The following is a 12969-nucleotide window of genomic DNA, read 5'->3' as shown; positions in this document are numbered from 1 at the left end:
TTTCCTGAAATCTGAACTTGACCAATTACTAGATGCAAAATTACAAGTGAACTTTTCCTACTGGGTATTTAACATTAAAAAGCTAAAGATAAACTTTTATTACTTTGGATCACCTAATCACAGTTCATAGTATGAATCAGAAACTCAAAAATCTACAAGCCCAAGCAACAAGAGACAGATTTTAAAGGGTGCATGTAAACATCAACTTGTGCCGGTCAAGCACACGCACCAAAAAGGAAATACTTTTGACAAAGCAAAGGCTTCTGTCTAGTCAACCAACTTCTACAGAAAATAGTGAGATGGATAACTGAAGATGAGCTATATCTCACTGGTACTGAATCTGGGTACAAACTCATTCAAAAAAATAATTTGTAATGAGAACTCTTATCAGAAAGGAGCAATAAGTGTCCAATCACATTTTAAGCTGATCTTAATAGGATCTTAGTTATCCTCGTAGTGTTAAATTCTGGAATGATAATATTTCCAATTATAGAAGTTGGATTTTGTGAAACTGTCCTGGATATCGTGTAATAGTGAAGAATATTTCTTACCTCTGCACACAGATGGAAATAGCAAAGCAGTATAGTGGCCTCAGAACATGTAATAACCAAAATAATGAACACAAGAAATAGGAAGCCAAACATATAATACATCTGATGGGACCTATAATCAAAACAGAGGATTAAAATAAGATAAAATGTATTTTGGAGGAAAATGGCATCTCTCAATATGAAAAAGCAGCACTAGCACAAGATGTTCATTTTTAGTATAGCCTGAGGCTTAAACAATAATTTCTCCTTATCACAAGGGTAGAGTGTCATTGGTGCGGACACAAGTGGAAGTTAACTCGTCCTTTGTTTTTCAAACTGGGAATGCATGATTCAGCAGCTCTACTCTAAAATGGCAAGCAAAAGCTCAAAACCTAAAACTTCTCTCAGATTTGGAGGTTTATGAAGAGAGGGAAACTGAACCAGACACATCACCAGTGAAATCCCGGCTCCACTGAAGTCCACTGAATATCAAAGCTCCCACGGACTTCAGTAGGGCCAGGATTTCACTCCACATTTCAATCAGAAAGTGGCAGAGTGGTAAAACAGAAAAAGTGTTAATACTTTAGATTTGTGTATTAACACCTACTTCTGAATTCAGAAACAGCTTAGAGAGATTGGATAACTAGATTGTGCAGAAAGAGGGCAGATTACTTATACAAGAGCAGTTTGTTAGCATGCTCAGAGTACACATCTGAATTCACTGATGCTGGATGAGTATTTAGTGGGTTATTTTGAATGGTTAAAGGAATTACTTCCTAATGCCTATATGAAGGTTTGGGGAAAGGAAAAATCTGTTTTCCTGAAGCAATAATACTGTTCTATAAAGACTAAATTATTAAATCCAATGTAACATACTGTTCACTTCTTTCAAGTATCTATCACAATGTCAGTTTCAGAGGCACTTCTGTATGAAGTAATAGGTGTAGTGCAGTGGTTCTCAAACTTTTGTACTGATGACCCCTTTCACATAGCAAGCCTCTGAGTGTGACACCCCTTATAAATTAAAAACACTTTTTCCATATATTTAACGCCATTATAAATTCTGGATGCAAAGTGCGGTTTGGGGTGCAGACTGACAGCTCGTGACCCCCCCATATAATAAACTTACAACCCCTTGAGGGGTCCCGACCCCCAGTTTGAGAACCCCTGGTGTAGTGCATAAAACTTCATGATTTGAATAGTGCAGGTCAGCTGTATGCTGGTAAGAATGGAAGTTACTTCTCTACACACATGGGCAAAAATAAAATAGCATGGAGTGATTTTTGAGTGGCAGAATATTAAATGACAAGAATTCTCATATCTTGTGAAATGATCAATACTTTAGAAAACACTACAGGCAGGGTCAAGCTTTCTAGAAAAGAAAAGATTCAAAGAGAAAAATTAAAGCTTATATGTTGTGGGTGTTCAAATAAGTTACCTTACCAAATACTATTTAGAATGAAGAAAAGTTGTATAAAGATGCACCCAAAGGGCAGAATCCCTCCCATGATAATGCCAGGTAATGGTTTTGTGTAGAATGATTGTTCAGGAATCTGACGAGGAATCTGATTGGTACGAACTGGGTGTTCAATAGCCTTTAAAGAGAAGAAAAGATTCCTAAATACATAACAATTAAATACATTTGACACTAGTAGTAGCAAAAATCTACTTAAATTTTATTAACAAACTGGTGGCCACCTAGTATCATGCTATCATTGTTTCTAGCAGCTCAATTGCCAACAGCCTCGGAGCAAACGAAAATAGTAGGGTTGTCAAGAGATTAAAAAAAATTAATAGCGATTAATCATGCTGCTAAACAACAATAGAATACCATTTATTTAAATATTTGTGGATGTTTTCTACATTTCATACACTGATTTTAATTACAACACAATACAGTGCTCAATTTATATTTATTTTTTATTACAAATTTGCACTGTAAAACGCCAAAAGAAATCGCATTTTTACACTGTAAATATTTGTAATAAAAATATAATGTGAGCACTGTATATTTTGTATTCTGTGTTGTAACTGACATTTGAAAATGTAGAAAACATCCGAAAATATTTAACACATTTTAATTGGTAGTCTTTTGTTTAACAGTGATTAATCACAATTAGTTTTTTATACTTGCTTAATTTAGAGTTAACCGCATGAGATAACTGCAATTAATCGACAGCCCTAAAAATAGGTAATAGATTTCTTGAAAGACTACTGTTAATGAAGATGTAGCAACTAATCTTTTGCTACTCTCCTTGTGTCATACTGCCACAGTTTTTAATCAGCTCAGGCACTGAAAGAGAACCCCCTTGATTTGAGGGAGGAACTCTTAGCTCCAGAATAAACTGTTCTTCCCAATCTAAAATAGCCCTGTTCAGTCAATTCTCAGGGCATGCTGCAAGGAGGATATGGTAGTGTGATCTGCCGAGAATAAGGCCTGTAGGAATTAGGCCTGCCTAGGGGGAGGGCAGTTTTGCAGGGTGGGTGAGTGGTATTTAATATAATTTTTGTTCTTGTAATTAACTCATCAAGGGCACCAACAGCTTTGGATAGGAGTCCATTTTTTATTTTTGCGTAAGTCCACATAAAAATAAAGGCAACAAATGATTACGCTCTACGGCCCATGAAGTCTTCCTTTTTAAGAAATCTCTCTCTGCCACATGAGAAATGGCCTTCCAGAGTGTCTCACTTAAGGAAGTGGAATACCAAAAGATTCCACCATAGCACTCATCCCTTCCTCAGAGATTCTGAAATGGAAATAAGAACCATGGAAAAAAAACAAGGAAGGAATAATTAAGGAATCCAGCAAGTGGTTACCCTCATATCTGATTCAATCAACAAAACTCACTAGGATTAAAGAGAGGTCCATCAACACCCAGAATGCTCCAAACCACTGCGTAATCTAAAGAAGCCTCAGGAGTCAAATCCACTGATCAGAGTAAGTAACACTAAGACTTAACATTAAATTAAAAGAGACCTATTCATTATCAAATCTCTAAAGGGACTTGAGAAAATGTCAGTGGAATCCCAAGATCAGTTGAATGCTAATGGAATTGAGCTGGGCTGGAGGTGGATCATGTTTTCTATCCTGCCAGTACAATAGCCACAGTACATGCAGTTTACACCCACATAATCACTTACATTTTTCTTAAAGCCAAAGTAGGCACCAATAAATGTCAGTGGCACAGATACACAAAACCAAAGTGCCAAAATAGCAACCAAAGTTCCAAAGGGAATAGCTGCTGAAGATCCTTCTCCCCAAAGAATGAGGTTCATAATAAAGAAATCCGCAAATACAATTCTGAAAAATATACAGCAAGTTTTAAAAAGAGAAACAGGAATGCCCAATAATATTTATATTAACATTACTGAAACCATATTACTGTATTAATATCTTAGTGTAATATGCATTAAGACCAACTGACACAGAAAATATCAAACGAGGAGGTCAAGCTAGTCTTTCTTTCTTAGCCTAGTGGGATTCAACTCCAGCAGGAGCTGACGTTCCAGCTAAGCAGTTTCAAATATATGCCTGTCACAACTGCACTTCAGGGGAAGACTGCTTGCTGTGGTTAAGCAGAAAAATTTAACACAAAGCTTGTACAGTATATGACACCATATAAGACCAACTACAGTGTGGTCTGAGAAACAGTCTAGAGAGTAAGACAAATACATGAAAAAAAGTGTGCTTGGTCAAAAAAAACAAAAAAAACAACAAAAAAACCAAAAACAAAACAAAACAACTTACTACTGTCATGCTACTACTACATAATCAACCTTTTCACATGGTGAGAGTAAACAAAAATGTACAGAAAAAGATAAGTGTGTGCAATTAGCACATTTGTCTTTGTCAAATGCACCTTGCTGTTCACGTGGCTTCTGGAATGAAAAGAAGATGTAGTAGGTTTAAAGGTATAACTGAAGCTTTAAAAATTAGCTAATGTCAGAAATGTAACAAGTATGAATAGTCATTTAGAGATTTTCACTTACCCAGGACAAAGGAATGATGTCAGCAGGACATTTGTTTTCCATTTCTCACCACCAAAAGCTGTATTAAAATATTTGATAGCTATCAAAATGTGCATTAAGTGCACAGATTACAGTTTATTTTAATAGTATATTATTTAACAGTTATACTTAGGCAGGCCAGCAGAACACTATCTGAACTCTAGTAAATTAAGATCAAAGCATTACACTTAAATATTTAGTTATGGAAAAATGATTCTGCTTTTTTCCTTTGCTCCTCAATTACATACCTTCCTATCAAAAGAAACATTTAATACTACAATCATGAAAAGGAAAATAAATAAAAGGTGTCAACATTGTTATTTTGTTATATACATTTTCCCCCTCCTCCCTACAAAGCTAAATGCATTATGGATAAGGGCCAAACTTCATGTGAAGTAGAAACACCTGCATAAGTAAGGTAAGCAGAATTAGATGCTTAGTCATCCACAGTGTATTTAACTTAGTGCATTAAAAAAGGAACTTGATTTAAAACATACTCAAATCATTTTAGAGAATTAAACTTTTTGATCACTCAAGGCTTACATTAGCTTATTTAACATTCAGACAAAGGTTTGATTAGAATAAACTAGCAGTATAAGTATCAGAGGGGTAGCTGCGTTAGTCTGGATCTGTAAAAAGCGACAGAGTCCTGTGGCACTTTACAGACTATCAGACATATTGGACCATAAGCTTTCATGGGTGAATACTCACTTCATCATCACTACATGCATTTGACGAAGTGAGTATTCACCCATGAAAGCTTATGCTCCAATATGCCTGGTAGTCTACAAGGTGCCACAAGATATTTTTACATATTCGCAACCATACTGATGCAAACAAAATTTATAGCTAGTAATCTTTTAAAAAATGAATGATCAGTTAACATTTTGGATAAAGTTTACCAATAATGATTGAAGAGCCAACATCAGTGGTCCCTACGAATCCTATAATTCAGCAAAGCTGCCAATTTCATTTCAGCTCTGTCATAATTTTTTTTATTTCAAGAGTCACGTATGATTACGATTAGATTGGGCTAATTAAGTTTCCATTCTTATTTAGCATCTTGGTAGGAACTGTTAGTTTCTATTAACACTAACTAGTCTCAGCTTGGGCTCATGTCTTCTAATGAATTGTTTAAATTTATGTTTAGTTCATAATATTTTTAAACAGTACATAGCTTTATATTTCTGCAAATTTACAGCAATATATATGCACACACAAATACTGTAATAAATGTACAGCTTTTAGTTCACGTGATACACTGTGCTGATTGCATCATTTGATGAGAATTGCAGACAGAATAAATTAGAATTAGCAAATAGTCCCCTGGCAGTTTGCTAGTCCAGTAGAGTATCCAAATACTGGCTGACAAGTTACTCTCATCATCACTAAACCCATTAGGGGATACTACCATTAACCATCTACCTCCCTAGGTACATGGTATTAGATTTGATGCCATAACCCCTCAAATAACTTCTCTTGAAGGGGGAATCAGGACTTGGACAAAAGATTAGTCAATTTTTTTTCAACTATGAAGCACCAGCCTCATGGTCTAAACAACTCTGCAGGTCCCTTTCAAACCAACTTGCAATCCTGTAGTCAGGAATGGGATTAGTAAATGATTAATTTACCACCACCACTAGTAAACACCCACCCTATAAACTGTAACAAAATGAGACAAGAGAAACACTATTTCCACAATAGTTTCTGGAAGATGAAAGAAGTTCAAGGCCATTCTATAAGGGGGGAAATGCCTTCCTAAAACCAGTGTTAATATCTAAAGTGTGCCTGTAGAGACTCAGCACCAGTCAGACATAAGCAAGTCATATCTTAAACAAAATAAGGCAGGTAAGGAAAAGCTCTAGATGGAATGGCATTCTTGGCCCTGCAGCAAGTCTCCCCTGAGGCAGAGGAAGAACCATGTACTTTCCTTCAGCACTTTGAATGGGCCAGTCAGGGCCAGTTGAGAGATGGAGAGCCAGCTCATCATCATAAGGCACAAAAACACCAGAGGGAAGATCTCCAGAGTCAGCAAAGAGTCTATGACATCTATTTCCCTGACTAAAGCAACAACCTGACGAAGAGGGCAGGTATTAACTGAAGGGGTAAAAGCTAAACTTTGTATTTTCAAATACATATCACCTCCCCCCACCAAAAATTAAAGCAACTACAGTAATTCTATAATGTAGGAAAACAATGAAATTATGAAACTGTCAGAAATCACTACCTGAGTATTAACTGAAACGTAATGTGTTCCTTCTTATATGAAATTAATTCATGTTATGAAAAGACTGTTTTGAGAATATTTTTAAGCAGCTTACTCTCAGGCTTCAAAACACTGAACAATCTAACCATGTACCTGTTCTGTTTTTTGTTTTGTCCTGAGGGAAACAGATACCAAACAACAAGGGGGAAAAAGCCACTACTGTGATGATAATTTAGACTAATGAACTTAAGACCTGTCATCTTAAATAACTTTTACTTACATTTGTAGAATCTGGCAGCAACGTAACCTGCTGGAGTTCCAAGCAGCACCCACAAGACCACAGCACAGGTCATCAATGCTCCTCGGTTAGCAGGCGACAAAAATCCCAGGCAAGCAAAAACTACAAGCACAGATGCACAATTTTAGAAGATTCTTAAAATTACATGAGTTTTCTACAGCTAATGTATAATTTATCTCCTGTAACTATATACAGCTTAATGCTACTATGAAACATATTGACTGTATACACCAACCAGGAAATACAGATATTTTTCCAATTCCAGTTTAAATGTTATCTAGAAATGTTTCTTTCATCTCCATTTAGTTGTATGAAATTAGGTAATAAGGTAATAATTGGAGATATACCAATCTCCTAGAACTGGAAGGGACCTTGAAAGGTCATTGAGTCCAGCCCCCTGCCTTCACTAGCAGGACCAATTTTTGCCCCAGACTCCTAAATGGCCCCCTCAAAGATTGAACTCACAACCCTGGGTTTAGCAAGCCAATGCTCAAATCACTGAGCTATCCCTCCCCTCAATTAGAAGTTAAGGTTATTTTTCTTTTGAAAATTTACTCTTCCCCTAGCTCCACACCACTTACACAGAGTAACAAAAGTCATAATTAAGATCTGTGTGCCAGAGCCTAGAAAAACAGAGAGCAGCATTCCTTTTCTTGGGGGCCGGAATATGTCTCCATGAACCAGCTTCCAGCCAAATTCCTCCTGGGCATCTTCCTGAAAAGGAAATATAGCCAATTTAATGCATTAAATCTCCTTTCAAAAATACTATTTGGTAAAAAAATGATATTTAGTTGCCTAAATCATATCTGATACCTAACATACATAAGCCATTAATACAGAGCACTAACCAGTACAAATTTACTAACAAAAAACAACACACACAGTATTAACATGTGCAGGCATTCAAAAATCATAGGTCAGACCCCCCCCCTCAAAAAGTCATGTGCAACCTAAAAAAGAAAGATGAAAAGAGATTATATAGTTTTTCCATCTGCCCTTTGATTTGATTATTTAGGGGGAAATCATTCATCCCTAACTAAATTGTATGCATCATTCCAGGTTCAAAACTCAACATTAAAAAAATGTACTCCTTCCTCTTAGTTACTTGAAAGGAAACTTTTCTTACCACTGGGTGGGGGACAGATAACATTCTACTCTATTTCTAAACCCACACATCAATATTGTGTCTCTTTCCTGCTCTGCTGAGGCCCCAGTCTAACAACTGCATTCACACATACCAACTGATTGTAGCCAAATTGCAGGACTGGGGCCCTAGTCTCCATCCCCATTCACATTCTCCCTGCAGGTTTCAGCTTTTATTCCTCACTCTGCATTCACTTGCCCCCATTATTACCACTTCCTTCCCCTACCTACAATCTTTACACTGTGTTCCTCTACATTCCCCAATACCAATTTCCAAAACAGAGCAGAGCAGAACAGCCATCTTTGCTGAAGGCAGTCTAGCATCAGTTCCACTGGAAATAATGGTAGACAGCAGCCATCATTACCAGAGGCATCCTTGCTGCAATGTGCAAGTGATGTTCATTGTGATTGAAGACCCATTGTTACTCCAGACCTTATGAATAATGGAAAATGATCAGCCATTTTGAAAACAGCAAATTTTACAAGTTTGGTCCAAATCATGAGAGGCTTTGAAATACAGTTCCCCTAAACTTGGAATATTGTAATAAGAGGCAGCAGTTCTGCATATAAACTTCAAGTATGTTAAACCCCAATGAGACAACACTTTACATAATTTACAACAGTGGAATGTCTCAGCCAGATTTTCAGCAGCAATATTGAAGAAAAAAAAAAGATCTGGCAAAATCATGTAAAACGAAGAAACTTCAGTTTCAGCAAAAACAGACAAGGACACCAACAGGGCAAGATGTTCTAAATATTTATGCTAAATATTTATGCTTTACTGAAGTCTATTTTCTGGACCTCTCCTTTTTAAATAGTTCAGTTATTTTATTCATTAATGAGGGTGGAAGGAGTCAAGGTTGATCCGTCTCAACTGAAATGAGTTCAGTGAGCTGGCTACTGTATCTGAAATTATAGAAAGGTTATTAGTCTGTTTAAAAAATTCCATTGCCAAAGTAGCAAACTTATACAATTTAGATTTCAATCTGATAAAGTGTCATCATGCTTTTGAAGACATGCACTAGTGTCATATTTAATATTAGACTCTGGCCCTCGATGACTGGAGAATTAAAAGTTTTAAATCTTGCTGTCTATTTTAAGAGTTGCAACTTGTATTTTTTTCTTTCAAAGTTGGAAAAAATGTCTCCTTGATTAAAAATGAATCTCAATGTTTTTAATAGGCAAATTCCTAAAAACAAGGGAAATGATGTAAATTAATCTTAAATATAAGCATCTCAAAAGAGATTTAATTTCTGTACTTTTTTGGTAGTAAATATTCTTTATAGTAATGTTTTTACCCATTAATGGTTTTCCATAGAGTTACTGAATTATTTGGACTGGAAATATGATCTTTGAAAGTTGTGCACAGCAACATGAAGAGAAAAATTTATAATTAAAAAGGTAAGAGTCCTCCTACACCTACCTACAAGAGGAGGTTACTCACAAGAAGGTCCTGAGAGATGTATGGTCCTTATCTGGGTGGGTACACATGCGGATCATGTGCCTGAGTCCGAAACCCACTTAGAAATTCTCCATGAGAATATGGCTTGGCCCTTCAATCTTTCAGCTATGGTGACAAAGACTCCTAGTGACTTGCTAATGGGCTTGATTTGTTACAGGTAGACTGTTGGGCATGTCTGATGTCAACGGGGTGCAATTTCTTGTACTCAGGAGAGGCATGAGATTTCAGGAAAAAAATATAGGTAAGTGAACTGATTGTCTGAATTCCATATCAACCAACCTTGAGGAGGAATTTGGGTTGTAGCTGGAAGGAGACCGTCTCCTCCTGGAATAAGGAGGGCCTGCCATCATGGCCGCAAGCTCACTGACCCTTCTGGCTACAGTGATATCTACTAAGAACACCACAGAGGTAGGTCATGGCACATGTTGCCATAGGTTCGAAGGGCGGGTCTGCGAAAGTTGACAAGATGAGGTGAAGATCCCAGTTGGGCATGGCTTTCATGACTGGTGGGAAGGTCCCTTTGTAACACAAACTGTCATTGGGTGCATGAAAATGAGTGTTCCTCCACCAGGTGAGGGTGCTACTAGGGGTACACAAAGAGAGCTCAGAGCTAAACCCAATGTTTTTAATGCAAGGAGATATACGAGAATAATTGGAACGCCCACCATGGCAAGGAAATGGTGGTGGCAGTGCACCCAAACTGAGAAGTGGCACCATTTATCCTGGTACCATGTTCCAGTTGATTCCTTCCTGCTGTGGTTAAGGATCTCCTGGACCTAGGCAGAGCAGGAGTGTTCTATGTCCAACACCGATCCAAATACCAGACCATGAGGCAGAGTGAGGTCAGGTTGGGGTGCCTGAGCCTCCTGTGGTCTTGTGTTAGAAAATCGAGAAATGGGTGGATGCTGATGGGTAGGCACACAGACAGCCTTAGGAGATCAGAGAACCAGCACTGTCTGGGCTAATAGGATGCTAAGAGGATGAGGGAGGCTGTGTCTTGGCAAATCTTCCTGAGAATTAGAGGTATGAGGGAAATGGGGGCAGGGAGAAGGCATAACAGAGTTGGCCATCCAGGGAAGCAGGAAAATGTACCCTAAGAGTTGCTGCCTATGGTCCCCTGGAGCAGCACATGGGAAACTTTGTCAGGGACACAAAGGACAGTACACCACTGTACGAAGATGTTGTGCTCTGTATTTCCCATTTGTGGTCTATGCAGACTTCTGCTTAGTCTGTCCTGAGTTCTGAGCACCTGGGAGATATGAGGTACCTATGGTAACCAAATTTCTGATACACTAGTTCCACAATTTAACTTCTTTCAAGCAGAGAAGAGGAGACATCGCTCTTCCTTGTTTATATATACCACCATAGTGATATTGTCCAATAGGATTTGCACGTGGAGGGATCATACAAGAGGAAGGAAAGCTGTGTGGGCTAGGTGGACTGCTCTGAGCTCCAAGACTTTTATGTGCAGCCTGGCTTCCCATGGTGTCCATGTATCTTGGACTGTGTGGCAGTCGAAGTGGGAACCCCATACTGTAAGGGGGCAACTGTCACTAAAGTGGCCCTCGGTATGGGAGGGCTGAAGGGGGTCCTCACCATGACCTTGGTCAAGTTTGATTATCAAGCAAGAGAAGTGAGAACTCGAGGGAATGGTGATTTTGAAGTCGATGAAGTCACTGGTCGGCCCATAAGTCAAGTGGAGCCTGAACTGTAGGCATTGCAGGTGGAGCTTGGCAAAAGATGACACATAGGGTATGTCTATACTACGGGATTATTCTGATTTTACATAAACCGGTTTTGTAAAACAGATTGTATAAAGTCAAGTGCACGCAGCCACACTAAGCACATTAATTTGGCGGTGTGCGTCCATGTACCGAGGCTAGCGTCGATTTCTGGAGCGTTGCACTGTGAGTAGCTATCCCGTAGCTATCCCATAGTTCCCACAGTCTCCCTCGCCCACTGGAATTCTGGGTTGAGATCCCAATGCAAAAACAGCGCCGTGGGCAATTCTGGGTAAATGTCGTCACTCAATCCTTCCTCCGTGAAAGCAACAGCAGACAATCATTTCGCACCCTTTTTCTCTGAATTGCCCTGGCAGATGCCATAGCATGGTAACCATGGAGCCCGCTTAGCCTTTTTTCACTGTCACCATATGTGTACTGGATGCTGCTGACAGACGCAGTACTGCAGTGCTACACAGCAGCATTCATTTGCCTTTGCAAGGTAGCAGAGACAGTTACCAGCCCTATTGCACCATCTGCTGCTTTGGAAATTGGCAATGATGGTTACCAGTCATATTGTACCGTCTGCTGCTGTCATGCGTGCTCCTGGCTGGCCTCGCTGAGGTCAGCCGGGGCGCATGGACAAAAATGGGAAATAACTTCCTAGGTCATTCCCTTCTTTATCTTTTGTCTAAAAATAGAGTCAGTCCTGCCATGAATATGGGGCAAGTCTACTAGAGAACCAGAGAGCACAGCTGCTCCAGGTCAGAGCCCCAGATATCCCGCAGAAATGATGAGTTGCATGCCATTCTAGGGGGTGCCCCTGCAACAACTCCACCCGTTGCTTCCCTCCTCCCACACCCCTCCTGGGCTACCATGGCAATTATCCCTCCATTTGTGTGATGAAGTAATAAAGAATGCAGGAATGAGAAAAACTGACTTTTTAGTGAGATAAAATGAGAGGGAGGCAGCCTCCAGCTGCTATGATATTCCAGGCAGGTCATCTCCATTACTCATTAAAGGGTGGAGCGGGGGAAAAGGAGCACAGCCTCTCGCTGCTATGATAGTCCAGAATCTCCATTAGACATGAAAGGGTGGGGGAGAAGAGGAGCTCAGCCCAGGTGCCCCCGGCCGACCTCACCAGGGATAGCCAGAAGCACTCACTGGATGATGACGAGGACAGCTATCAGTTATTTTGTACCATACTGTCTGCCACCGAGAAGGGGAGGGGAAACGATGCTGCTGTTTAGCGCTGCAGCAGCCCGTCTACCAGCAGCATCCAGTAGACATACGGTGACACTAAAAAGAGGTGAAAAATGATTTTCTTCCCTTTTCTTTGAAGGGGGTGGTGGTAAATTGACGATATATTCCCTGAACCACTGGCAACAATGTTTCTGACCCTTCAGGCATTGCGAGCTCAGACAAGAATGCAAATGCTTTTCGGAGTCTGCAGGAACTGTGGGAGAGCTCGAGTCCTCAGTCCCCCCTCCCTCCCTCATGAGCATCCATTTGATTCTTTGGCTTTCTGTTACAGTTGTCACACAGCACTGTGTTGAGCCCCTGCTGTGGTCTCTGTCTACCATAGCCTGGAGATTTTTTTC

At 39.4% G+C, this 12969-nt stretch overlaps 1 protein-coding gene across 1 annotated transcript in view; it reads right to left on the bottom strand.

The window, feature by feature from the left end:
• The window catches only part of TM9SF2 (transmembrane 9 superfamily member 2), a 76320-nt gene that overhangs the window by 20023 nt on the left and 43328 nt on the right, over positions 1-12969 (bottom strand). The window contains exons 10-15 of the mRNA XM_030568018.1: positions 7624-7756; positions 7025-7144; positions 4521-4578; positions 3672-3831; positions 1974-2125; positions 552-663 (exon numbers count right to left, since the gene is read on the bottom strand). Coding sequence (XP_030423878.1) covers positions 552-663; positions 1974-2125; positions 3672-3831; positions 4521-4578; positions 7025-7144; positions 7624-7756 — 735 coding nt within the window. The remainder of the gene's footprint in view (positions 1-551; positions 664-1973; positions 2126-3671; positions 3832-4520; positions 4579-7024; positions 7145-7623; positions 7757-12969) is intronic.

Source organism: Gopherus evgoodei, chromosome 1 (assembly GCF_007399415.2).
Source record: "Gopherus evgoodei ecotype Sinaloan lineage chromosome 1, rGopEvg1_v1.p, whole genome shotgun sequence".
Lineage (NCBI taxonomy): Eukaryota > Metazoa > Chordata > Testudines > Testudinidae > Gopherus > Gopherus evgoodei.
The sequence above is the reverse complement of the archived record's forward strand: the minus strand, read 5'-3'. Positions and strand labels throughout refer to the sequence as shown.